The 27624-nt window shown below is 31.7% G+C and overlaps 4 protein-coding genes across 5 annotated transcripts; all 4 read left to right on the top strand.

The window, feature by feature from the left end:
- Nucleotides 1-3829: 3829 nt before the first annotated feature.
- Nucleotides 3830-7735, top strand: LOC117927259 (protein ACCELERATED CELL DEATH 6-like). The gene is made up of 3 exons (XM_034846710.1): nt 3830-4561; nt 5863-6392; nt 7058-7735. The coding sequence occupies exons 1-3, from the start codon at nt 3847-3849 to the stop codon at nt 7673-7675; spliced, it is 1863 nt and encodes a 620-aa protein (XP_034702601.1). The 5' UTR covers nt 3830-3846; the 3' UTR covers nt 7676-7735.
- Nucleotides 7736-15208: 7473 nt separating this feature from the next.
- On the top strand, nt 15209-20036 carry LOC117927258 (protein ACCELERATED CELL DEATH 6-like). The gene is made up of 3 exons (XM_034846709.1): nt 15209-16589; nt 17961-18484; nt 19207-20036. The coding sequence occupies exons 1-3, from the start codon at nt 15305-15307 to the stop codon at nt 19846-19848; spliced, it is 2451 nt and encodes an 816-aa protein (XP_034702600.1). The 5' UTR covers nt 15209-15304; the 3' UTR covers nt 19849-20036.
- A 2060-nt stretch (nt 20037-22096) lies between these two features.
- On the top strand, nt 22097-24996 carry LOC117926065 (protein ACCELERATED CELL DEATH 6-like). The gene is made up of 3 exons (XM_034845149.1): nt 22097-22829; nt 23604-24139; nt 24358-24996. The coding sequence occupies exons 1-3, from the start codon at nt 22097-22099 to the stop codon at nt 24994-24996; spliced, it is 1908 nt and encodes a 635-aa protein (XP_034701040.1).
- Nucleotides 24997-26154: 1158 nt separating this feature from the next.
- Nucleotides 26155-27624, top strand: LOC117926367 (putative [ribosomal protein S18]-alanine N-acetyltransferase). 2 transcript variants are annotated; one of them, XM_034845458.1, is made up of 2 exons: nt 26155-26447; nt 27132-27624. In XM_034845458.1, exons 1-2 carry the CDS (start codon nt 26201-26203, stop codon nt 27359-27361), a joined length of 477 nt encoding a protein of 158 aa, XP_034701349.1. In that variant the 5' UTR covers nt 26155-26200; the 3' UTR covers nt 27362-27624. The 2 variants fall into 2 exon arrangements, with proteins under 2 accessions (XP_034701349.1, XP_034701348.1); XM_034845457.1 differs by having other exon boundaries at nt 26155-26480.

Below are 27624 nucleotides of genomic sequence, written 5' to 3'. Positions count from 1 at the left end.
ATTATACCTATAGAGATCTGGAAATCCCAAATTCTTTGTTTGGTGAACTACGACTTAGGAGGTCCAATCATTATTGATCAATAGAAATTAGATGTTTTTTTAAACATTTACAGTGCAATGGATAGTTTTTCCTTCAGTCATGTTTGGATACCTTTCAATCTGATGACGATTCAACAATCCTCTTGCTTTATTTCTTACCATTGCTATGGATTTTGTTAAAAAAAAAAAAAAAAACCAAATATTATAATTTCCTTCAACATATTAGAGTGTATAGTTCACCTCATTCAAAGTCAAACATGTAATCGTGATCTTTCTGCTTAGTTTAGTAAGCACACCATATGCTTTGGTTCCTAACTTCTTGAAACTTCTAATGTCGTTATCAACTAAGTTCACTACTTGGATACTATATTTCAAATATTTGGTTTATGAAAAAAAAAATTTAAATGCTAAATTCCTTAAAGTCTAGTTGGTAGTAGGAGCCGGGCTTGCCATGAACCTTCGTCGAGAGCTATTTTCTGGGTTGGGTAGCATGTCCATTATTTATGCAATTGAAACTCATGCAACCAAGTGGTTATACTTAGATAATAGAATTCCTTTTTTTTCTTTATTTTGGGAAGATATTGATTTCAGATTTTGTGTGGCCTCTTTTCATTATTGAGCAGGTGAATCCTTATTAGCACATTGAGCAATTTAAATAATATGGTTTCAATTTTTGTTCTTACAGTGACTAGGTAATAGATTGTCTAGTTTTGAGAATGATTTTAGCTTTAAATCATGAAGAATAATTCTTTTCACTCTCTTCTCATTAATTGTAGAATAATTGATGTATGATATGATTTTTTTTTCCAGTTTTAGGAAATTGATATAGATTGTCATGGTAAAATGGTTTAATTTTTTTGTAGTTTGAATAAACACTACCCTCTCGGATAGGGTCTTATGATTAGTTTGTTTCTTCTTTTCACAATGGATCTTGATGTGATGAATTTCTCAAATTTACAGGTTTTCCCCATCAAGCATCTTTAGATTTTCAATGAAGAAGAACTGAAGAAATTATTATGTGGAGAGCGTGAGTTTTAGGTTGTATGTATATTCTATCTAAGCTATTTAAATTGGGGGATATTTTATTATCCTCACTAAGATGATATATTTTTTCCTTGTCAACAGTGTAATAGGCTCTTAAATCATATCAAATTTGGTCATGGATACACTAGAAGCAATCCTCCAATCATTAATGTTAGTAGTGTTCTGTCTTTTTGCTTTATTTTATTTTTGGTAAATACTAGAAAGATTGCTAAGTTGCTATTTTGAACTTCAATTATTGGAAATTGTGTAAGGGTTGACCATGAAGAATGACGGGCATTTTTGTAGCTTGTGATAGGGGCACCAAAAGTGCAATTCTTCCCTTAATCACATTTTTTTTTTCATTTATTTATTTGAAACAGGAACTTCAATTCTTTTGTTTATGTATTGATTCTTATAGGCTAAACTTTTACTGTGCTTTCATTGTATTTTGTTACAGGAAATGATGAAAGAGAAATTGTTGTATGCTACAATTGAAGGACAGGGATAATTTCATCTCTAAATTAAAACTAGTAATAGTAACTCAGAGGTGCTCCATGTATGTTCAAAATCTTATCTTCAACTCTCTTGTTTATGAATTTTCCTTTTCTATTCGTCCATTGCTTTGACAATTAGAAATAGTGGAGGGCCAACAATGAGCTAGCTAGCTGCAAGGAATCCTAAATCAAAAAACAAGGCTATCATTCTATATGAGAACAAGGAGTAGGAGGTAATGATTATGACAACTAGAGTAAGGGATTAACTGCTAATAAGATAGAATTCTATTTGTACTATAACTTTATAATTTAATTATTTACTTTTATAATTACATAAGATTTTTATGATATCTTAAATCAAGCAATGTCATGTTGCATGGGTTTGTTGAAATAAAATATAAAAATAAGTCTATACTTCTTAGGATTTTTATCATACCTCATCTAAGTAAATTACAAGCCCCTCTTATCATCAAAATAAACAAAAATCAAAGGAACTTAAAAAAAAAAAAAAAAAAAAAAAAAAAAAAAAAAAACAACTAGTTAAACAAAAAAAATATAAGAAATTAAAAGTAAAATTTTGATTATAACATAGTGATAACATGATGGTTTTCATTGTGTTTGGACCTTGGTATTTTTTTTTTTTTTTGTACACTATAGGACTTATTCTTGTATTCAAGAATGCTTTAAGAGTTCACCATTAAATGTCCATATGGAGCAACCCTAACTCATATATACACTTTATAATAAGCGTTTGATGCATATTTATTCACTTAAAGCCTATGAGTTTGTTAAAGATTTAATTTAATTATTAATTTATACTAAAAATACAATATTTTATCTCATAAAAACAAAATTTATTTCTTCTATGTTGAATAAAAAATCAAACTTTTTAAAAACATTTAAGTACATTTTTTTCCTTATTTTGGGGAAAGCATAATATGTTAGTTGGAATTGTAGTTAAGGTATTTTGTTGATAGAGTGTGAATTTATTTATTTAGTTTCAACTCATTGGTCTCCATAATGAAATATTTTGTATAACTAGTTTTACTTTGATGAATTCTTTATGAGGTCTACTTTGAAGTAATGCTCTAAAGGTGCAACATAGAGATGACAATGGAGAGCTTTTTATCTACATTAGAATAATCTGTTATATTTTATTTTGAAAACTCTTTACAATATAATTTTTTTTCTTATAATGAATTGAAAGGAGTACAATCCATGTAAGCAAACTTGATAACCTAAATTAATTTTGTGAAAGTTATAATTTCATTTATGCTTATTATTTATTGTATGTATATATAATTTAGATGATTTCTACTCTTCCTTATTTTTATTTACAGGTTACAAAGGAAACTTGTTTGCTAAAAGAAGAGAAACCATTGTGTTAAAGAAGGTGAAGTCAAAAACCATGAAGATTACATTAGTGAACTCATTAGGAGGTTGAACTATTCTTTTAAAGATTATGGTTTATTTTAGTAGTCTTGATATCAATGTTTGTTCTTATGTTAGAATTAGAAATTCCTATTGAAATATTTTGATATAATTAATAAGTTTATGTGTAATTAATATATATAGGTGGTTACATTAATTGTTTAAACTAGGTTCATGTATATCAATATTTGGATATATTTTAATTAATAAAATTTAATTTAATTTTATTGGTTGTAATTGTTTTTTAATTTAATTATATAAGAAATCAATTATTTTAATAATGGAATCAAAATATTTTTTTTTTAATAGAAATTGTTCAAAGATGATGCTTTTATAAGCGTCATTATTAACATGAAACAAAGAAGACATTTTTAAAAGTGTCATTAATAAAATTAAATCAAAGATGACGTTCGCATAAGTGTTAAGAATGGTAATTTTAGACAAATTATTTCAATAAAAAAATGTTCAAAAATGACACTTCCACAAGTGTCATTGTTGACATTATTCAAGGATGACATTTCTTAAAGCGCCATTGAAAGCATTAATAAAATATGACGCTTCTTAGAAGTGTCATTGTTAATTATAACATTTAATGACAGGGGCGGAGATGACGCTTCAGGGAAGCGTCATCTTTTACCTTTCTTGACGCGTAAAAAGTGTCGTTATTTGACTTTTTTCTTGTAGTGCACGCATGTCAATCTCCGCAGATGTGGAAATGGCTAGAAAAAATCAGACGATTGATCAAACAAATAGAAGTGCTCCTTCCACACAAGGACTCCACGCCCCTGCTCAGGAGACGCTAGAAAACTTTATACACCTCGCATTCTTAGTATATAGGAAAATTGAAGAAAACGAGAAGATGCTTCATCAAGGAAGTGGAAGTGCTCCTCCCACACAAGGAGTCGACGCTCCCGCTGATGAAGATGAAGATGTGGAGGAGGGATTAATGGACAGCCGAATGTACATGCAGGCGACCCAAGGACATGTTGGTGACTTTATTCGAATTTTACAGTCGATATCCTCCGAAAAGGAACTTCAATCAATAATCCTCTGCCAAGTTAGTCACCGGAACAATACATGCCTCCACATAGCAGTAAGCTTTGGACACCATGAGCTTGCCAAGCACATCGTGGGACTGTGTCCAGACCTTATCAAAAAGACAAACTCCAAAGGCGACACTGCACTTCATATTGCTGCTAGAAAAAAAGATTTATCTTTCGTTAAGTTTGCCATGGATTCATGTCCTTCTGGAAGTGGCGCATCCCGAGATGTAGAGCAGGCTGAGCATTCATTGCTGAGAATTGTTAACAAAGAAGGAAATACAGTGTTGCACGAGGCACTGATAAACCGTTGCAAACAAGAAGAGGTGGTGGAGATCCTTATTAAGGCAGATCCCCAAGTGGCTTATTATCCGAATAAGGAGGGAAAGTCGCCATTGTATCTAGCTGCAGAAGCACACTACTTCCATGTCGTCGAGGCTATAGTAAAATCTAAAGTTGAGGAGCACATGAACATTAACAGAGACCGCGAAGCCAAGCCGGCAGTCCATGGTGCCATTCTGGGAAAGAATAAAGGTATGACCTGCCCCTTTCTCAATCTCCATTTAATTCTCCTGCTCTTCTTCTTCTTCTTCAAACTTAAAAAACACCATTACCAATGATCTAGAGAAGGAAATGATTCAAGCTCGCCACTTCATGGCACTTCAATAATCTGTTGTTTAATTACTAACCTCATCTTTTCCTATTAGACAATAAAGGGCAAAAAAAAAAAAAAAAAGAAAGCTACCCACTGACTCAGCTCTACGGTATCAATCCGAGGTGGCACAGAATTGTATACTGTCATGTGCTAAAAAAATTTCTCAAAATTTTATATTGCTTGAATATTTTAAGGTATATATATAAAATCAGATGAGTGCAAGTGATATATTAATAATATTAATTACATAAAAAAAAAATAATAAATTAAAGGATGGGCATCACATGTGGTACAACCCCATGCTTTCAAAAGCCTCCTTCAATTATAAATTCCCTCTTTGGTTTTTAAAAATTCTATAAATTTTGTTAATTTATTATTGCCCATATCATCCTCTTAATAATATTGCAGCAGTTAAATTGATGAATAATAGAAAATCATGACATAATTAATAATTTTTTAAAGAAGAAGAAGGAGCCCTAACTATATCCTAAAGCTCAAAATAAAATCTTAAAACTGACTCTCATAATTGAAAAAAAAATTATTAAGGAAAATGATTTTCTAATATATTGTTTTATCATGAAAAATATGAAAGAAAATGAAATATAATTAAAATTAATAAGAAATTTATATAATTTAAAATTATTTAATTTTTATATAGAATAATTAAATAAGTGAAATAAATTTAAAGTAATATATAAAAATGACTTATTGATTTAAACTATCCAAACAATTCTTCTTTCTTTGCTCTTTTTCTTATAGCCCTTTTTGCCCCCCTCTATTTAAACCAGCCAATATGCAGACAACAAAGCCACAACAGCAAATTTTCTTCAGTTAATTTTAAAATTTTGTGATTTAGAAAAGAAAATTAAGAATTAGGAGTGGGGTTTTGAAGAAGAATAAGAAGATAACAAACTAGGATTAGGATTTTGAAAACAAAGATGAAGAATATTTACAAGGACGGGTTTGGGCCGGGAAGAGGAGTTATAAACATTATTGATCTCCCATAAATTAATAAAAATTTTAATTTTTTAGGAACAGGGAATATTGAAGCAAAAGCTGAAAAAAAAAAAAAAAAAAAAAAAAAAAAAAAGCCAATAGACTTTTTCTATAATTAGTTCAACAGAAAAACATAAATGTGTTCTCATTTTAATTTCTTTTATATATGATGAAAAAATGGCAGAGATGTTGGAAAAAATACTAGCCCTGAAGATCGTCCACCAAAGAGATGAACATGGAAGGACTCCACTTCATTATGCGGCATCGATTGGATATCTTGAAGGAGTTCAAACGCTGTTAGCTAGAGACCAATCTAACTTTGATCGATATCATAGGGACGACGAAGGCTTCTTACCCATCCATGTTGCATCAATGAGAGGCTATGTAGACATCGTCAAAGAGTTGCTCCAGGTCTCCTCCGACTCAATAGAATTGCTTAGCAAACACGGTGAGAACATTCTTCATGTGGCAGCCAAGTATGGTAAAGATAATGTAGTAGATTTTGTGCTGAAAAAAAAAGGGGTTGAGAACCTTATAAATGAGAAGGACAAAGGTGGAAACACGCCACTGCATTTGGCTACCAGGCATGCACATCCTAAGGTCGTAAACTATTTAACATGGGATAAAAGAGTTGATGTGAATCTTGCGAATAATGAAGGCCAGACTGCTTTCGACATTGCTGTATCAGTGGAGCATCCAACTTCATTTCACCAGGTATATATATATATATATATGATGATTTTCATCTTGTTTTCTGAATTAAGGGTACTACTATTGGTTTCACCTTGAACTGCATGCATTGTTACTGCTATGGCATTTTCCTTCTTAGATGCATGCATGTGAATTATTAAAAGGATCAATAAGGAGAACATAGTTTGTATTTCTTTCCTAGAAGGACCGACTGATATTAATAAGACCTAGTTCAACTAAAAGAAGTTCAATTTGATCCCATGATATCCTAAAAGTCAAGAAAATTATGGAGCCTAACTCAATCACCATCACCCTCGCCCAGATTAGAGACTCTACCAAGGTTAGGCTAGGTTTCTCCAGCAAGTGCATATACTCTTGATGTCGGCAAAGACTCATGGGAATAATTTTTTGCATCATACTAAAAAGTTTTCAGTGTAGAGAACTGCTATATCATGTGCGCTTGTGGTTGCTCTCTTGCTGCTTCACGTTGCTTAATTTCATACTTCTAGTGGGTGTTCATTGAATTTATAGGGAAAAGAGAACGGCTTCCCAACAAAATATTTCGAAACCCAACTCATGGAATTATAGTCTACGTATACTTTCTATGGTCATTATTACGACGCATTCATTTGATTTTCTTTCTTTCTCACGATTGCATTAATAGCAACATTTTTATCTCTACCACGCAGAGACTAGTTTGGACAGCACTCAGGTCTGCTGGTGCACGACCAGCCGGAAATTCAAATGTCCCACCAAAACCGTCTAAATCGCCTAATACGGACGAGTACAAGGACAGGGTAAACACTCTTTTGTTGGTTTCGATCCTTGTTGCCACCGTGACATTTGCTGCTGGTTTTACCATTCCGGGAGGCTACAACAGCTCTGATCCAGGTGCCGGCTTGGCTATCTTTCTGATGAGAAATATGTTCCATATGTTCGTCATCTGCAATACCATTGCTATGTATACCTCCATCCTTGCGGCAATCATCTTCATCTGGGCACAGTTAGGTGATCTCAATTTGATGGATCCTGCCTTCAGATTTGCATTGCCATTATTGGGGTTGGCCCTTTATGCAGTGTCCTTCGGCTTCATGACAGGTGTTTCCTTGGTGATCAGTAATCTTCATTGGCTTGCAACTGTTGTCTTCATTATTGGAATCATCTGCCTTGTCAGTCTCTCAGTACCCTTTCTTTTACTCTTCCTCCCAAGTAAGTCTACTAATCGTATCCTTAGGTACATCTCCTATTATCCGTTCCTTATACTGATATGGGCATCTGAAAGCCCCAAAATCAAACAGGAAGATTAGCTTGCCCTGTTGATGATGTATGCTAGCTCCGTCTTCACCTATGTTTGTTGCTTCTTTCAACATTATCTCAATGACTTGGTAGACAAAGCATGTTATGAATAAATGCTTAGTGTGATCAGTACATGATCATTTGTCATAGATATCTGTAGTTTCTGGAGCTGTAATATGTGAAATACTCTATATATATTTCAATAAATACTCCATTCATCCATACTGATCAATGCATATTTGTCTTTGCTTTTGTCGAAAAAAAAAAAAGAAAAAATAAATCTTGGAAATCCCAAAATGATTAATTTGAGAAATATCATTATTTAACAAATAAAAAAACATATGAATATATAAACCCCACTACATCATTTTCTTTGAAGTACCCTGTCGTGATAGGGAAAATAGAATAGAGAATTGTGTTTCATGTATGATACACATTTGTGCCAAAGACCCAAAATAAGTATAAAAATTAAGTTGAAGGATATTATCCTTCATTAATTCCTAAAATACCCTTAATCCTTGCATAAGTATATATTGAGTGTAAAATTTAATTTTTTTTTTTATCTTTTCTATTCCCAATTAAATATTACTCATTTCTAACTTTTTTTTCTTTTTTAAAGATATTGAATCTTTTTACTTAATGATAAAAAATTTTCATATAAAATTTAATGGATAATCAATCAATAAAATTTAATTCTTTTTATTATTTTCATATAAAAAATAGTATTAGACAAGGTTTTCAATTTTTATTTTTAAAAATAGTTTTCATTTTTTAATTAAATGTTTTTTCAAAAAGAAAATATAAAAAATATAAATCATATTACCATTTTTTTAGAAATTATTTTTTAAAATAGTTTTTGAACGTAATTTTTCTTTATTTATAATTTAAAATAGAAAATAATATTGATTTTCAATTATTTATAAAAAAAAGTTTTAAAAAATAATGGAAAATCCAAATGGTTAAAATATAATTATTATAATTGCATGAATAGTGGTGCAATAAAGACCAAAAAAGCTTATGTGAAAGGTCAATGAATATTTTGGTTTTTTGATATCTTATATCTTTTCCATCAATTATGTAAGTTATATGGACCGAACCTTAATTTTTGGGTCGTCCGAGCCCAAAAGACAATTGTCCCAAAATAGAAAAGGTGTCCAAGTCATAGTGTATGAAGTGCTTTCCAAAGGAATTTGATGAGGGAAAATGTTATCAAATGGCATAGCATAAAATTTAAATTAGAGTTTGATGTGCAAAATTTACTAAAACAATTGATTTTTAGGAACCAAGTTTTGGTGAAAAAAAAAATCATAATTCATCTATAAAACTAATTATTGACAATAAACTTTTACATTTCCTGCAAACTATTTAATGATGATACCTTAGTGACAAACTTCTAAACTCATTTATAAAATGTAACATTAGACTATGTTTGATTTTGAAGAGTTTCAAGGGAAATGTAAAAGAAAGAAAAAAGAGAAGAAAAATAAAAGGAAAGAAAAAATAAATTTTAAGTGAATAAATTATTTTTATATATTACTTTAAACTTTTTTTCACTTATTTAACTTTTTATATAAAAATAAAATAATTTAAAAACTCAAGATTACTAAAATATCATCTTGGGATAGCAAAAAGTTTATGATCTTGTTTCTACGTGGAACAAGTGATAATTGAGGACCACCTATTCAATCTCTCTAATTAGTTATGATTATCTTATTTAATTAATGATTTATATATTTCATTGAAAATTTCTCATACCTGTCCCTCCTTGTTTAATTTTTTAAATGAGATGGAGATGAGAATTATTTTGAATAAACGAGGCGAAGTTGGGATGAAGGTGACTCGCCCCAAACCCGTCCTGTTGCCATCCTTGCTGGAGTCTGGACTCATAAAAACTCAAGATTACTCAAAATTCATCTAGGAATAGCCAAAGATCATGATCTTGTTTCTATGCAAAGCAAGTGATGATTGAGGACCATCTACCTAGTATGTCTAATTAATTATGTGATGCGAGGTTAAAAACCTTATCTTATTTCATAACATGATTATATTTTATAGACAGTAAAATCAACTCTTTGTTCATATTGTAGTAAACCTTAAGAACCTAAATTCCCCACGTGTTTGACATAGATTCGAAATTTTGAACCTAATCTTAAGTTGAGTTTGATGCTAGTCGAACATATTGATGATGGATTTGACGGACATTACGTTCAAACCCGCTAAAAAACTCAAACCCACATAACTTTGAATTGGTTAAAATAATTTTATAAAGCGAAATAATTAAACTTCTTACTTTATGGGATTGGTGTTTGTGCTTCCAAATAGTTTTCTAGATGTTCCCAGTGAGTTTGGAGAAGAGAGTATTAGGATTTCCTATAATTATATAGAATAATTATAAGTCTAATTCTTGCAAAAGAATCATAACCCTGGTCTTAGAACTTTGTGATTTTCACAAAGTAAATAAATAATCAAGAAAACAATCATTAAATTCTAATTTTTAAACAATATCCAAAAAAATAAAGTTTAAACCAAAAGTCCTAATAATGTCAAAATCTCATCCTAACTATCACTCATCGAAAATTGTTAATGAAGGGAAATGAGCTTAAAACCCAATAAGAAATATTAATATAGTTTCACGGATAAAACATTTTTAATAAAGATTATAAATAGAAGATATAATGTATAATCATTTTCATAAAAACTTTTTAGTTCAAACATGTTAATACATTCAAACTTTTCAACAAAAATTTTTTATATTAATGTCAAAATAATTTTATATTAAATTCAAATAAAATATATTCAAAATATTTTTACTCTGGTTATCAAATATCAAATGGTGTGAGACTTTACAAATTGGTGACTAGCCTCAAATTTATTTCTTGTAAGATGAAATCAAACACTACTAATATTAGTAATATCTAACCAAACCTCTAGATGTTGTGGTTCAAATTAATTACATTCTTTACCACAAAATATAAATGTCAACTATTATATCTCGTTGATAGGGGTAAAAAGTCAACTATTATATCCAGTTAATAAGGGCAAAAAAGTCAACTAATATATCCCGTTACCTATAGCCAAACAAACCAAAGTCAAATACTTTATTTTATTTATTCAAACTTATAAAAACATAACATTTTCACATATTTTTGTTATAAACAAAAGAAAAGGTTTTAATATATTTTTCATGCCAAATATATTTGATTTATGCATAAAAATAAAATATAACATATCAAAAGAAAATCATTTTTTTTACCAGTATTAATTTCCCTTACTTGGAAAAATACTTAGAATCCTTGAAGAATTTAATTATGTATAAACAACTTTTCATCTAATAACATAAGAAAAATAATTATTGCTATTAACTATTTGTCTAAAATTATAAATTTGATAAACCTAAAAATTTATATATTAATATTAATATTTATGAGTATCAATGATAATTTAATTAATTTATTCCTTATTTAAGTAAAATTAATAAATTTCTAATTTATATAAAACATTTTTCTCAATTTTGATTCTAAAAAATAAAGATACATTACTAATTTAATTAAAATATAATTTTTATTTCATTAATTAAATTTTATTTATTTATTAACTTAACAACTATCCTCATTAGCATTATTATATCATCAACTAACCTTGTGCTTCACCCAACTCTCAACACCTAATTAATATTATATATATTTTCCTCGTTCTCCCAATAAAGGTAGGACTCTTACTTATCTTTTTCTTATTTTATTTCTTTTCTTTCTTGCACAAACCACACTCATGGCTACATTCCTTTTTCTTTTCTTTTTTTCCAACACATTTCCAAAAATCACATTGTACACACTCGCCAAGGAACCAAAAGTTAATTGTTTTTTAAACACCCAAATTCCTTTTTTCTTTTTTTCTTTTATGTTGTCACATAGGTACCATCCCAAATCCATAAATCCTTTTTTTCTTTCTCTCAATACCCTAAGCATACAATATATATTGAAGATTTAAGATATATTATTTATTTATTATTGTTTTAGATCTACTAAAAAAAATTCAAAATTTCCTATCTCTATCAATAAATCAACATTTATTCATAAATTTTCACTCTTTTTTATTTAGAATTTAAATAAATAAATTATATTATTGAGATTTTTTAAAGAATATTTAAGTGTTTAAAACTAATTAACGAATCTAAAATACTAATTTAAGGGTTAAAATTCTACCTGAAAAACTAATTTTCAAACTCTAAACCTTCAAATCTTCAATCTTATTTTGTCTTTATGTTTTTTTATCTTTCTCTAATCTCTATGTAAAAGGGTTTCTACATAGAGAAGTCAAAAAAATTTTATTTAAGTTTAAGGTTTTTAATGCAAAAAGACACTTCCAACCTTATTAAATTTATTTATTTTTTTCTTTTACTCTAATGTATGGTTTTACCCTAACAATAAAATGGGGGTTGTTACATAAGGAGCCTAATAATTTTTTAAAATAATTTGAAGCTAAATAATCATTGTAGAACCAAAAATTATTTGAAAATGAATACATCAATTTCTCGCCTATGTACAATTATACTTTTAAAAATTTTCTTATTATGTAAATGAGTTTCAAATAAAATGATAATGCACTAGATTGATTAGCAAGTCTAATGATTTTTTTTTAAATAATTTAGAACTTAAAAATCGACTCAATTAATTTCAAATTTTCAACCAAAATAGTTTAAAATATCCCAAATGTATGTGTATTAAAAAAAACTAAATTATTTATATAACTAGAAAGAGTAAATTCATAATTTATTTAAAAAACAATATTAACTATTAACATTTTCTAAAATATTATCATTCATTTTAAAAATATATCTATAGCTTGACATTATTAAAATATCAGTATTCATATTTTATAATATCCACTATATCATTTTATTTTTTTTAAAAAATATGATTTTTATTTTTATTATAATGTTAGTTTCATATTTTATGAATATTATCTGTGTATTATTTATTTATTTTGTATTGATCACTTAGAATTTATATAATATTGATATTCATTTTAAAATAAATTAAGGTTTATGTGGCTATTTTTAAAATACTATAATTCGTTATTAGAAAGTTTAATATATTATTAGTTATTTTTTTATAGAAAATTTGCTATTAATATGTAAAAAAATGTTTAAAAAAAATGTTTAATAAATAAATGACCATTTAGCAAGAGGAGTTTGTATAGTGGGTGAGAAAAATGAAATAAAAGCCATGACGCTAGGAGATCTCTTTCATAGCAATGAATCTATTATATAAAGGAAAAATGTGAATGAACCATTTGTTGTTAGATGTTTTCCATAAGAAAAGTATGTTTGGAACTTAAATGTGTTCAACCTATTTTTTAAAAAAAATAATTTTTATTTACAGTACTTTATTATTATTATTTTTTTTCATATTTATATAACTAATTTTTAAAACAAATAAAAATAATTAAAATATGTTCTTAAAAAACTCTATTTTTTAAATAAGTTCTCAAAAATAATATTTTATATTAAATTCCAAACGTATTCATAATTTTCCTTTTAAGAAATGTGGTTCATGATTGGTTGGTGGTTAGTCACTATCCATTGAATTCATAGAAGTAAACATTTATACACCTCATCTACCAACAATGGTTCTATCCTCATCGTGTCATGTGCATACCATTTAGTTCATATTTTAAAATTCTGAAATAGAAAAGTGAAATGAAAATTAGTATAATTTTGATTTATTAATATATTTGGATTAATTGTTTTATAGAATGAGAATATGAATAAAAATTTTATTAGTATAGAAATCAAATTCCACTTTATGAGAGTTTTGATTCCTTTGTTCTATGTCATAGTGATTTACCTTATGTTTGGTGGGTTGAATAATATATAATAGGCATATTTTAGGATATCATATCCTCTCCTTATCCAATTTATTTACAAGATTTGTATTTGTCATTCAAAAGTTATCTTTTAACAAGACAATTAATACAAAGTTATTATGTAGTCATATATTCGTCACTTTTTTTTTTCATGTTGATAGTGAATTTAACTTTTTATCATTGTATCTTATTTTTATATAATTATATTATATTTATTTTATTTTTCATATTAATTTTTAAATGCAACTCATAATTGGTTGGAGGGTTAGAGACTTCGTAGTATTAAAAAAGCAAATTACCTCCTCATCCCGCTAACATGGTAACAACATGTAAATCTTTTTATCTATCACTCAAAAACCACATTTTAGTGAGGCAACCTATACAAAGTCATTGTATAGTTATATATTTGTCTCAACTTTTCTTTAAGTTGACAATGAATTTAATTTTTTGCGCTAATATCTTATTTTTATATAATTGTACTCCATTTATTCTTTTGTATTAATTTTCAAATGCGGCCCATAATTGGTTGATGGTTTAGTTATTATCAATGGTTTAGACTGATCCAATTATCAACGTGTGACATTTTGGATCTAATTCACACCTTTAAGTCGTTTTATCATTGAATTTATATTACTAAGAAACAAGTTGCATCCTCATCCAATTAACATGCTAACAACATTACAAGTTTTTCATCAACCACTCAAAAGCCAGATTTTAGTAGAAGAATCAATACAAAGCCATTTTATTGTCATATAATCATTTCAAATTTTATTTTTTATGTTGACAATGAATTAAGGGTTTTTTTTTTTTTTTTTTTTGCCCTTTTATCTCTTTATATATATATATATATATATATATATATATATATATATATATATATATATAATTATATTCCATTTCTTGCTTTCATATTAATTTCCAAATGTAACCTTAATTGGTTGGTCGGTTAGTCATTGTCTATTAAATTCATAATGCCACCAAGTTTAGTTGCAATATCCTTATCAGGCACACGTGTCAATAACATGCTAACAATATTTAAAATTTTTCAATAAGACAATCAATACAAAGTCATCATGTGTCATACTTCTGTCTCAATATTTTTCCCTTTTTTTTTTTCTTTTGCACTTATATCTTATTTTTATATTATTATATTTCGTCTCTCTCTTTTGTATTAATCCTTAAATGGGACCCATAATTGGTTGGTGTGTTAGTTATTGTTCATTGAATTTATATCACTCAAAGACTAAAGTTGCATCCTCATCTATCTAACATGCTAACGACATTTAAAACTTTTTATTTGTTACTCAAAAGTCACTTTTCATTAAGACAATCAATACGAAGCTATCGTGTGGTCGTATATTCATTTCAAAAAAATTTATTCTATTTTTTATTTTTGATGTTGACAATGAATTTAATTTTTCACACTTATATTTTATTTTTATATAATAATATCCCATTTCCTTCTTATATATTCATTTTCAATGGTGACCCATAATTGGTCGGCAGATTAGTCATTATTCATTTAATTCATATCACTAAAAAATAATTTGAATCATCATCTAGTTGATATGTTAAACCATATTTATTATGTACACTCCAAGGAAGTAGGCCATGCCATGTCATGCCACCTGGAACAAAATAAGGGGTTCTACAGATTCTCTTACCGGAATCATTTGAGATATAGGATGGATGCATAGAAGGGAAGGAGACTCCTCCTCCTCTAAAACTTATGTTTGTGTGTAGGTGAGAAGTTGGGATTCCCCGATCAATTAAACATGGCTGAGGAGAGGGATCCAGTAGAGTTGGGCATGGCACTCGGCGCAGATTCGAACATGAAAGAAGACAGCGTAACAGCTAAGAAGAGGGCAAAACGGTTGGCGATCACCGCAGAAGCGAGCAGTGAAAGAGAGAAGGGGACGCTTGATCAAGATGAAGATGATTTGTGTGTAGGTGAGAGGTTGGGATTCTCCGATCAATCAAACAGGGCTAAGGAGAGGGATCTAGTAGATCAGTTGGGCATGGCACTCGGCGCAGATTCAAACATGAAAAAAGACAAGGTAACAAGTAAGAAGTGGAGGGCAGATTCGACACTGATCAGCTCAGATTCGACAATGGAAGAAAACCCTGTACCGCCTGAGGTGTGGGTGCCAGAAACCTCGCCAATCTTTGCAGATAATAAGATGGAAATAGACATCAGCTCATATTTGAAAATGGAAGGATACCGTGGACCGCCGTGGGTGCGAGAAGCCAGGCTAGCACGCAAGCCAATCTCCGCAAATGAGAACAAGGAAATAGACAGGGCAATGGAAATAGACATCAGCTCATATGTGACAATGGAAAAATACCGTGTACCGCCGCACATGCCAATCTTCCCAGATGCGAACATGGAAATAGACAGCGAAACTCATGTTGAAGATGAAGATGCGGAGCATAAGAAATTGATGGACCGCCGCATGCACGCGCAAGCGACCCAAGGAAATGTTGATGGCTTTATTAAAATTTTAGGCTCGATATCCTCCGAACAGGACCTTCAACACTCAGAAATTCTCTGCCAAGTTAGTCCCCGGAAAAACACATGCCTCCACATAGCAGCAAATTTTGGACACCATGATCTTGCCAAGTACATCGTGAAAGAGTGTCCAGATCTTATCAAAAATAAAAACTCCAAAGGCGACACGGCACTTCATATTGCTGCTAGAAAAAGGAATTTATCTTTCGTTAAGATTGTCATGGATTCATGCCCTTCTGGAAGTGGCGCATCCCAAGATGTAGAGAAGGCTGAGCCTTCATTGCTGGGAATTGGTAACAAAGAAGGAAATACAGTGTTGCATGAGGCACTGATAAACCGTTGCAAACAAGAAGATGTGGTGGAAATCCTTATTAAGGCAGATCCCCAAGTGGCTTATTATCCGAATGAGGAGGGAAAGTCACCATTGTATCTAGCTGCAGAATCACACTACTTCCATGTCGTAGAGGCTATAGGAAACTCTGAAGTTGAGGAGCGCATGAAGAACAGAGACCGCAAAGCAGTCCATGGCGCCATTATGGGAAAGAATAAGGGTATTTCCCGCCTCCTCTCTCTATTAAATTTTCTTCTTCCTCTTCAAACTTAAAAAGCATTGTTTGCAATGATGTTGGGGCTTAAATAATCTGTTGCTTCTAACCATAGAAGAAGTCTACTGGGCTTTTCTCAGCTTTTGCTTCAATATTCCTTGTTCCTAAAAATTCAAAAAAATTTATTAATTTATGGGAGATCCATAATATTTATAAATCTTCTTTCCCAACCCAAACTCCGTCGTTGTAAATATTCTTCATCTTTGTTTTCAAAATCCTAATCCTATTTTGTCATCTTCTTATTCTTCTTCAAAACTCCACTCCTAATTAATTCTTTATTTTCTTTTCTAAATCACAAAAAAATTAAAATTAACTATAAAAAAAAAAAAAAAAAAAATTGCAGTTACATATGGCTTCGTTGTGTGCATATGGGATGGTTTAAATAGAGGGGGTAAAAGGGGCCGTAAGAGGGAAGAGCAATTGTCTGTATAGTTTGGGATTGACTTCAAGTGATCATTTAAGATTTGATTTCTAGCTTAAGGTTAGAGTTAGGATTTTTCTTTTCCCTTTTTTTTCTTTATGTTTTATGTTTCTTATAGATGTGATGAAGTAGAATATATCATACACATTTGAAAGAAACACAAATTATAAATGATGTGATGATTTTCTATTTTTTTCCATTTAGCTATTGCAATATTAGTAAGAGTAGGGATGAGAATGAGACAGGTTTTTACAAAAATCACTCAATTGAGTTTAAAATTTAAATAAATGGAATTTGAAATGAGTTTGAGATTTTTTTCAAAAAATTAAATGGAGCCAAATGGGGTGTGACATGTATGAGGACGTTTAAATTTTTTTCAATGGGATGGGACTAAGAAATATTTTGAATAAATGAGATCGGGGCTGGGATAGAGGTGACCATCCCGAGCCCATCCCATTTCAATTCCTAATTAAGAGGATGATAAGGCAAATAACAAACTTTACAGAATTTTTAAAATCCAAGGAGGGAACTTATAATTAAAGGAAGCTTTTCAAAGGATGGGCACCCCATGTGGTACAACCTCCCACCAAATTGATACTGTTTTGTTGAATTACAGATAATAAAATAATCAATTGAAAAAAAACTATCTTTTCTATTTTTATATTAATTTTTCCTTCCTTGTTTTCATTATCTAATAATTGAACCCTTCCCAAAGAAAAATAGCAATTACTAATTTACTATGAATTTATCTTAATTTTATTTTTTATATGTTCATATTTTTTATGTAATTTTAATTATTAGTGACTTGCACTCATATAATAATATATTTATTAGAAAAAGGTTGTTTGAAACATTCATACAAAATTTTTCTTTTATATATGATGAAAAAATGACAGAGATGTTGGAAAAAATACTGGCCATGAAGCTGGTCCACCAAAAAGACAAAGATGGTAGGACTCCACTTCATTGTGCAGCATCCATTGGATATCTCGAAGGAGTTCAAATGCTGTTAGACCAATCTAACTTGGATCCATATCAAACGGACTCTGATGGCTTCTGTCCCATCCATGTTGCATCAATGAGAGGCAATGTGGACATTGTCAAAAAGTTGCTCCAGGTCTCCTCTGACTCAATAGAGTTACTAAGCAAACGCGGTGAGAACATTCTTCATGTGGCAGCCAAGTATGGTAAAGACAATGTAGTCAATTTTGTGCTCAAAGAAGAAAGGCTTGAGAACTTTATAAATGAGAAGGATAATGTTGGAAACACGCCACTGCATTTGGCAACCATGCATGGACATCCTAAGGTCGTAAGCTCTTTAACATGGGATAAAAGAGTTGATGTGAATCTTGTGAATGATGGAGGCCAGACTGCTTTGGACATTGTATTATCAGTGAAGCATCCAACTACATTTCACCAGGTATCTCTATATGATGATTTGCATCTTGTTTTCTAAATGATGGGTACTACTAGTAGTTTCACTATTCAACTGCATGCCATGAGTAGGAAATTAGAATGCCTCATCCATGCATTGTTACAGTGCTATGGCATTTTCCTTCTTAGATACATGCATGCAATTAAATTATTAAAAGGATCGATCAGGACAACATAGTTCGTTTTCCTTTCCTAGAAGGACCGACTAATATTAATAAGAACTAGATCAACACTTCAACTCGAGCCACTCACCCCTGGTTGAAGGCAATTTGAGCCCATGATATCCTAAAAGTCAAGAAAATTATGGAGCCTAACTCAATCACCACCACCCTCACCAAGATTAGAGCGACTCAACCAAGGCTAGGCTAAGTTTCTCCAGCAAGTGCATATACTCTTGATGTCGGCAAAGACTTATGGGAATAATTTTTTGCATCATACTAAAAAGTTTTCAGTGTAGAGAACTGCTATATCATGTGCGCTTGTGGTTGCTCTCTTGCTGCTTCACATTGCTTAATTTCATACTTCTAGTGGGTGTTCATTGAATTTACAGGGAAAAGAGAATGACTTCCCAACAAAATATTACGAAACCCAACTCATGGAATTATAGTCTACTTTTAATTTCCATAGTTATTATTACGACACATACATTTTATGTTCTTTCTTTCTCACGATTACATTAACAGCAACATATTTTTCTGTACCACGCAGGCACTAATTTGGACAGCACTCAAATCTGCTGGTGCACGACCAGCGGGAAATTCAAAGTTCCCACCCAGTAGACGTTGTAGACGTTGTAGACAGGACTCTGAATCACCTAATACGGACAAGTACAAGGACAGGGTAAACACTCTTTTGTTGGTTTCGACCCTTGTTGCCACAGTGACATTTGCTGCTGGTTTTACCATGCCAGGTGGCTACAACAGCTCTGACCCAAATGTCGGCATGGCTGCCTTGCTGATGAGAAATATGTTCCATATGTTCGTCATCTGCAATACCACTGGTATGTATACCTCCATCCTCGCGGCAATCATCCTCATCTGGGCACAGTTAGGTGATCTCAATTTGATGGATACTGCCCTCAGATTTGCATTGCCATTGTTGGGGTTGGCCCTTACTGCGATGTCCTTAGGCTTCATGGCAGGTGTTTACCTGGTGGTCAGTAATCTTCATTGGCTTGCAATTGTTGTCGTCATTATTGGAATCATCTGCCTTGTCGGTCTCCTAGTATCCTTTTTTTTACTTTTCCTCCCAAATAAGTCTACTAATCGTATCCTTAGGCACATCTCCTATTATCCGTTTCTTATATTGGTATGGGCATCTAAAAGCCCCGAAATGAAACGAGAAGATTAGCTCGCCCTGTTGATGATGTCTGCTAGCTCCATCTTCCCCTATGTTTGTTGCTTCTTTCAGCATTATCTCAATCACTTGGTAGACAAAGTATGTTATGTATAAATGCTTAGTGTGATCAGAACTTCAATATATTGATGGTGTTGTACATGACCATTTCTTATATAAATCTATGGTTTTTGGATCTATAATTAGGTAGTTCTATATATATTTCAATAAATACTCTATTCATACATAAATAATGTGAATTTGTTATTAATAGGTTCAATTTAATTTATTTATTGAAATTTGAATTTTCAATTGCATTTTTTAAACTTTCTTAATTATTATTCATATGAGAATTTTGGGTAAAGTTTTATTTTCAAATCCAGGTTACATCTTCTACGTTACGATTCATTGGGAAGGGGAAAAGGTTTTAATTTTGAAAAAAAAATTATTGGCTTTTGAGTTCCAAAGTATTTTTAAAAATTAAGGAGTTTAATAATTTTTAAAAAATAATTTGAAAATAAAATATTGTTGGAGTTAACACTAGAACCAAAAATTGGTTGAAAAATGACTATATTAATCTCTAGTCTATGCACAATTTTATTTTTCATTATATTTTATTATTTTATTAATATTCATATTTTATTAAAAATTATTTATTTTGAATTTATTTATGATTAAAAAATTCTTTTTATTTTTAATAAGACACAAATTAAATTTAACTTATATTATATAAATTAAATTTATAATTTGTGATTTTTACAAAATAAAAATAAAAATTATTTTTAGAAACAACTAATTTAATTCTTATAATCATTTAAGTTATCTAAATATAGAAATAAATGAGAAAATAATGGAGATCTTCATTTCCATTCCTGTTTTACCGCGTGGCAAACAGTCCCTCATCTTAATTAATAACATAACATGATTTATATATTTGATGGACGGTAAAATCAACCCTTTGTTTGGTAAGTCATATTGTAGTAAACCCTAAGTTGAGTTTGATGATAGTCGGACGTATTGATGACGGATTTGACGGACATAACGTTCAAACCCGCTCAAAGACTCAAACCCACAGAACTTCACAACTGATTAAAATAATTTTATAAACCAAAATGATCAAACTTTGTAGTTTCTGGGATTGGTGTTGATGCTTCCAAATAGGTTCCAAGATGTTCCCAGTGAGTTTGGAAAAGAGAGAAGTGGATTCCTTGAGCTTCTCAAACATTTTCTTAGAAAATGTCAAACGCTTGGTCTCAAAATCTAACCTGTATGATTCAAACGCTTCATATCCATTCCGTGTCTGCTGGAAGTCCTATGTGATGTAAGTTGGACTATCAAATGAATTTCTTTTGAGTATCAAATTTTTTATTCAACTTATCATATGTATGTAATGCATAGGTTCTTCTCTCACATATTGACTTGGCCCTTACTTCCATCCCAAGATGGCCGGCAGTGGAATAATGATATATGAACTCATTTTAAATTGGGTCTGACTAACTTGGTCACAGGGGTTGTTACCTTGAAAGGACTCGAGTGGGGTTCATGTTTAAGGTGATGTTTGTTTTTTTGGCTTTTTGTTTAAAGTAATTTAATTTTAGAATTTATGTTGTTTATTTTTCTACTTTTTCATGACTTATTATAAACTTTTTACTAAATAAAAAAAATTAAAATATGTAGCTTTTTCTAAATAGAAAAAATAATATATTAGTTTTTTTTACTTTTTAATACTTAATAGAAAAAAATACTACAAAAACAAATAACCTAATATTTAACACTATTAAACATTAAGGTTCTATTTAGAATTAAGTAAAAAAAACAAACATCACCTAAGTCTTTCTTTTTTAATCTAGGTATGTATTGTGTGCTTTCTTCTTCTTTTAGTTGAATTCAAAGAATAGTTGTTTCTTCCTAGTCTTGGTAAGTGGGTTGGTTAAGGGTATCATATTAAGATTTTTATTATTTTTATTTTCCTTTTTTGACTTAGTGCCTTTTCAAGATTTTGAATTGTCAAAAATGCTGGTTATATTGTATAAACAATCATCATAGGATTAGAATTAGTATATATAATTTGGTATTGATGTGCATGTTCTCTTCCTCTGTATGACCTATCCTTTGCGATGAAGTATCGGACTGGTTTCTTTGTTGCCATTATTTCTTTTTTCTTTTAAACTTCTTAAACCAACATAAATACAAGCACAGCTAACGGATTTGATTAGGCAAGTCAACTACAATAGGAGATATTATGAGACAAGACGATTTAATGATGAATTTTGAGAGGCTAAGAAAGCAGGGGAGGGGAGAAAGATGGAAGACGGGGAAACAAAGGCAAAAACAACCCAAGAAGCAAGCCATCTTGCCAATCTCTGAGCATAAGGATGCCAAATTGTTGGAGGACTATGTGACAGCTAGTTCTATGGATCCTGATTTGTACAGTGCTACGATACGAGGAGACATTCTTGAATTCATAAAAGCCGTGGAACAAGAACCAGACAATAGACACGCTGGTGTACCTGCTGCAACTTGTATCCAAGTGACCCCTCAGAAGAACACAGTTCTTCACCTAGCAACGATCTTTGGACATGACGAGATTGTCAAACTCATTTGTAAGGACTTGCCCTTTCTTGTCATGGAAAGAAATTGCAGAGGTGACACTGCACTTCACATTGCAGCCATAGCTGGCAATTCACTGCTAGTGAATTTGTTGATTAATTCAACAGAGGGGGTTTTGGGTGTGAAGAATGAGACGGGTAATACCGCATTGCATGAGGCATTGCAACATCGTCATGAAGAGGTGGCCTGGAATATAATTAACAAAGACAGAAATATGTCTTGTTCTGTCAATAAGGAAGGAAAATCTTTGTTATATTTGGCCGCAGAAGCAGGATATGCAAATCTTGTTAGGTTTATAATGGAAAATCCTGCAGGAAACTACAGCATTGAAGGAGAGCTCGAGAACAAACCATCTGTGAAAGCTGCCATTCTTGGGAAGAACATAGGTAAACGAAATTCTCTCCTCTAATCTCCCTTTTTTTTCCCTTTATTGGTATGCTTGTCTTTCAATTTCAGACTTCCAAGAGTCTGCACTTGGATTGGAAATTTTTAAGTGACTGCACTTTCACACTTCTTAGTTTTTTCCTACAAAAAGCCCTGCAACTACTATAAACCACCCAATTCTCTGCACCTGTGAATCAGAAAACTTTACCCAAACTATATTGCATCCAATTGTCACCATTAAAAGGTAATGATATCATGGCACATAAGAGCATTCTCATTTTTCTGGAAGTTGGAAGACCTCAACTATTTCTTGCTTAATTAATTGGTGATATTCTTGTGCTTCCATGTTTGAATTAGTGTGTCCATTGTAATCTTCTTCCATGGATTTCCTTAGGTGTGGCTGCCCATCAAGAAGAGATCAGGAATAGTCCAGAAATATTACTGTCTTATTCTAATTACATGAGTATCTAGCAGTAAAGAAATATATCTGTAGTAGCTGATTTTTTTAGATAGGTCCTCTAGTAGCTGATCGACCTTTTTTCTTTACAAGAAGGCTTCTATTGTGACTTGTGAAGACAATGATAAATTGACAGTATTTCTAATTATCATTTGGATTTAGGAGCATATTTTACCATATATTTTGTTCTCACACATGGCAAGATTTTCATTGAATGTGTTATCATCAGTCCCGTGATCACCAAAAAATTTGCTTAAATATGGTTCACACTTCTTTGTTTGTTTGTTTGTTTTCATTTTTTTGTTTTGGGCGACGTTAGATGTTCTCAAGATAATGTGGGAAAGAGATCAATCATCCTTCAATTTAAGATGTGAAGAAGGGAGGAACCCTCTTCACTATGCAGCATCTATTGGTTTTGTTGAAGGAATCAGTTACTTATTAGACAAATATTGTATCGCTGCTTACCAAGGGGACAAAGATGGCCTCTCTCCTATTCATATAGCAGCCATCAAAGGTCATTTCCACATAATTCAAGAGATGCTCCAGCATCGCCCCGATTTGATGGAGCTGCTCACATGCAAAGGCCAGAATATCCTTCATGTCGCAGCAAAGAGTGGAAGAGCTGAAGCAGTTAGTTATATGCTTAAAAAAATGCCTGAGCTTGAGAAGCTTATAAATGAGAAAGATGAGGATGGAAACACACCTTTACATTTAGCCACTATTTTTGAGCATCTAAAGGTCGTAAGAGCTCTAACATTGGATAAGAGAGTTAACCTAGAGGTAGAGAACAATGGAGGGTTGACAGCACTTGACATTGCTGATGAGTACATGGACACAACGGTTTCTTTTCGCAAGGTGTGCTTTACAAACTATTTGTTAGGGGCTAATCATCTCATTTTACTTGTTTATATTTATCATATTATTTGAAAACAAAAAACATATTTTTAAAGAATATAAACTTTTAAATTATTTTATGCTGATGGTAGTATGGTACTTGACTTTCAATGAACAATGGTTAACTTTTGGTGAGATGTATTTGCTGGTGTATAACCTGATATTTTTCTACTATGTAGCGGCTTACATGGATGGCCCTAAGAGTTGCTGGTGCTCCACGATCCCCAAGCCCAAAGTTCCTCAAGAGTAAAGTACAAAACTTTACTCGAGGAGAGCCACCCAAATTGGAAAACCATAAGGAGAAAGTGAACATAATTCTGTTGGTGGCAACCCTTGTTACAACTGTAACCTATACTGCTGGTTTCACAATTCCTGGTGGTTATAACAACTCTGCCCCAGACCAAGGTATGGCAACCATGCTACCAAAAGAGAAGTTTCATGCATTCTTGATCTGCGACACCATAGCTATGTATAGCTCCATCATTGTCGCTGTTACACTCATATGGGCACAATTAGGCGACATTAGTTCAGTGCTTGTCGCCCTCAAATTTGCATTGCCAGTATTGGGGCTGGCACTGGCGATGATGTCCATGGCATTCATGGCAGGGGTATGCCTAGTGGTGAGCAAACTCAGTTGGCTGGCTGACATTGTTACGCTGATGAGCTTCATCTTCCTTGCCACACTGCTGACACTCCTCATACCACTCTGCGCCTTACCTTCATCGAACTCCCTCATTGTCCGGCACCTTTCCTACTATCCCTTCCATCTGATGATAATTGCCATTGGGAGCTATATGGATACTGATGTGGAAGAGTAGATTGCATAGATTGCAACTTTCCTGTATTATCTGTGAATAAGTGATGTTAGCAACAACTTCAACTGCTGTTGAAGAGCTACTTTCATCATATATTATCAGGGCTGTTGTGGATGATGTTAGCCATAACTTCAACTGGTTTGTTGAAGCTTCGCTATTAGGACTACTAAATAATCTTATTGACCACTGTAACAGGTGTGTTGAAGTGGTTGATTGTGTATTATGAAACTGTGTTTATATTTATATAATCCTTGGAGTTCCATCATAGTGATTGTGTAGTTTTTTGGATGGATGATTGATTGATTGTAGGGCTGGCAATGTATTAGTGGGTTGTGTCTGCGTGTGTCAAAACCTAGATATTCTACAATATAGTTCAACCTAACCCCGACACAAATAATAATCAAGTTAAAAATATAAACTTAAATACTGTCTAATTATTAGACAGATAACACGTTGTGTAACCTATTTAACTCATTTCATGATCAAATCTTCATATTTAATAATTAAGTTGAGTTAGATCTTGTAGATGTTTATATGATTAATATCTCAACCAAACATATCTACGACTTAATTGACCCATTTATGTAAAAATAAATTTAAAATGAATCAAGTATGAGTAAAATGGTTTAAAAATATAATTAAGTTAATAGCAAGATTATTAGATAGGTCAATTCAGATCAAATTTGTATTATGCAATTTAACTCAAAACTTATCTATTTATTAAATGGATTATGTAAATCAACACGAATTTGATTTAAACCTACTTATACTGAATTTAAACCCACTTGTACTCAACTCAAACCCACAAAAAGCATGTTAAGTTTACATCATGTTCATGAATCATATCAAACTTTGCTACTCTTAATTGATAGATGGGGATGGTTCCATGGTAAAGAGCAATTCTGAGCTTACAACTCCACCACAAATTTTCAAGTCCGAATAAATATAGTAAATTTGGAAATAATTTTTAACTATCATATTTTAAAAAATATTTTTAAAATGAATTGTAATTTTTTTTAAATAGTTAATAAAAACAATTTAATTACTAAACATAATGTAGAAAAAATGTTTATGGCTTGGTTGTTTTGATTTTAAAAAAAATGAAAAGGAAAAATACAAAAACAAGGAAAATAAAAACTTCCTATATGGTGCCAAACAGAACCTTGTTGCTGGAGATTCTCCGTTGGGCAACAGGGTCATCGTCCCGATGTCGAATAGTGTGGTACTGGAGCTCCATAGAAACTCTACCAACTGGGCTAAGGTGGTGGAAGACATTGTGAGATTGGAGAAGAAAATATTCCCTAAACACGAATCACTCGCTAGATCATTTGATGAAGAACTGAGGAAAAACAACTCTGGCTTGCTCTATATTCAGCTTGCTGATGGAGAAGTTGCAGGATACGTCATGTACTCATGGCCCTCTTCCTTGCTTGCTTCCATCACGAAACTCGCAGGTTTTGAGCAAAGCCCATCTTCTTTTCTTCGAGGTTTTGTGGGAATGCTCTGATTTTTTTGTGATTTTTCGCCTGTTTCTATTTGTTTCATGGGTTTAAAGGTGGTTGTTTGGTTTTGATGATATTTTCTTTGCTGAAAGGTTTTGACTCTGTTGATGGTGGGAGTGGATTTATGACATAGTGGTGATGGGTTGTCAGTTGTGATTCCATCGTTGCTCAAAATAAATTAGGGTTTTTAGAAATAATTTGGGAATTGTTTATAGTCTTAGGAAAATTTTGAGAGTTAAGGAAATTTGTGGGATGAATTTGGACTGCTTTTGATTGATGGAAAATAATTTGGAAATAATCCGGGAAACTACACTCTGTTTGGACCCAGAGAAAAAGGGGGAAAACTGAAAATAGCTTGAGAAAGGAATCCATTTTTAAGTAATTTCCAGTATTTTTCCCATCCTTTCCATGTTTCTCTCTGAGACTGAAACATTATACTAGACATTGTTTCTGTGATTAACCAGAAAATTCTCTCATTTTCTTGTTCTTTGTCATGCATACAAGATTGATTGGGCAGTTGCAGAATTGCCCATTGGGTTAAATTCTCGAAGAATTTGACAATGTTGTTCTCTTGTTGTCCACAAAACTGATTTCTTGTTATGTGGGTATTCTCATTGATGCAAATACAAAAATCAGTGAAGGAGAACTACAGGAGGCAAGGCCATGGAGAAGCACTGCTGGAAGCAGCAATTCAGAAATGCAAAACTAGAAATATCCGCCGGATATCGCTTCATGTGGATCCTTCAAGGACTCCTGCAGTGAGTCTCTACAAGAAACATGGTTTCCAAGTTGATAACCTGATCAAAAGCTACTACTCTTCAGACAGAGATGCCTATAGAATGTACTTAGATTTCGATGCCGACTAGCAGAAAAGGTCAGCGAACAAGAAGCTCATGTATGCCCTCCTCTGCCTCTAGCTTTTCTTGTTTTGGGTTAAACACTCTTGTTGTAGCCGAACTGAATTTTGAAAAGAGAGTAGTGGAGGGTTTGATCAAAGAAATACAAGATGGTCTCTTTGTCTTTTGAGGAGATGAATCTATTGCTCTGTTTCATATTTTTTCATGTGAAGTATGAGAATTTTCTGCTGGGCTAACATATTTGAACAGTGAATGCATGGGGTTCTCTTGAA

The sequence above is a fragment of the Vitis riparia genome, chromosome 12 (genome assembly GCF_004353265.1).
Source record: "Vitis riparia cultivar Riparia Gloire de Montpellier isolate 1030 chromosome 12, EGFV_Vit.rip_1.0, whole genome shotgun sequence".
Classification (NCBI taxonomy): Eukaryota; Viridiplantae; Streptophyta; class Magnoliopsida; order Vitales; family Vitaceae; genus Vitis; species Vitis riparia.
Note: the sequence above shows the minus strand (reverse complement) of the source record. Positions and strands in the feature narration are given on the sequence as shown.

Coding starts and splice junctions, on each gene's coding strand:
- LOC117927259 (XM_034846710.1), top strand. CDS start 3,847: ATGCTTCATCAAGGAAGTGGAAGTGCTCCTCCCACACAAGGAGTCGAC. Junction 4,562..5,862: donor CATTCTGGGAAAGAATAAAG/GTATGACCTGCC, acceptor AAAAAATGGCAG/AGATGTTGGAAAAAATACTA. Junction 6,393..7,057: donor ATCCAACTTCATTTCACCAG/GTATATATATAT, acceptor TCTACCACGCAG/AGACTAGTTTGGACAGCACT.
- LOC117927258 (XM_034846709.1), top strand. CDS start 15,305: ATGGCTGAGGAGAGGGATCCAGTAGAGTTGGGCATGGCACTCGGCGCA. Junction 16,590..17,960: donor CATTATGGGAAAGAATAAGG/GTATTTCCCGCC, acceptor AAAAAATGACAG/AGATGTTGGAAAAAATACTG. Junction 18,485..19,206: donor ATCCAACTACATTTCACCAG/GTATCTCTATAT, acceptor TGTACCACGCAG/GCACTAATTTGGACAGCACT.
- LOC117926065 (XM_034845149.1), top strand. CDS start 22,097: ATGAATTTTGAGAGGCTAAGAAAGCAGGGGAGGGGAGAAAGATGGAAG. Junction 22,830..23,603: donor CATTCTTGGGAAGAACATAG/GTAAACGAAATT, acceptor GGGCGACGTTAG/ATGTTCTCAAGATAATGTGG. Junction 24,140..24,357: donor CAACGGTTTCTTTTCGCAAG/GTGTGCTTTACA, acceptor TCTACTATGTAG/CGGCTTACATGGATGGCCCT.
- LOC117926367 (XM_034845457.1), top strand. CDS start 26,201: ATGTCGAATAGTGTGGTACTGGAGCTCCATAGAAACTCTACCAACTGG. Junction 26,481..27,131: donor CCCATCTTCTTTTCTTCGAG/GTTTTGTGGGAA, acceptor TACAAAAATCAG/TGAAGGAGAACTACAGGAGG.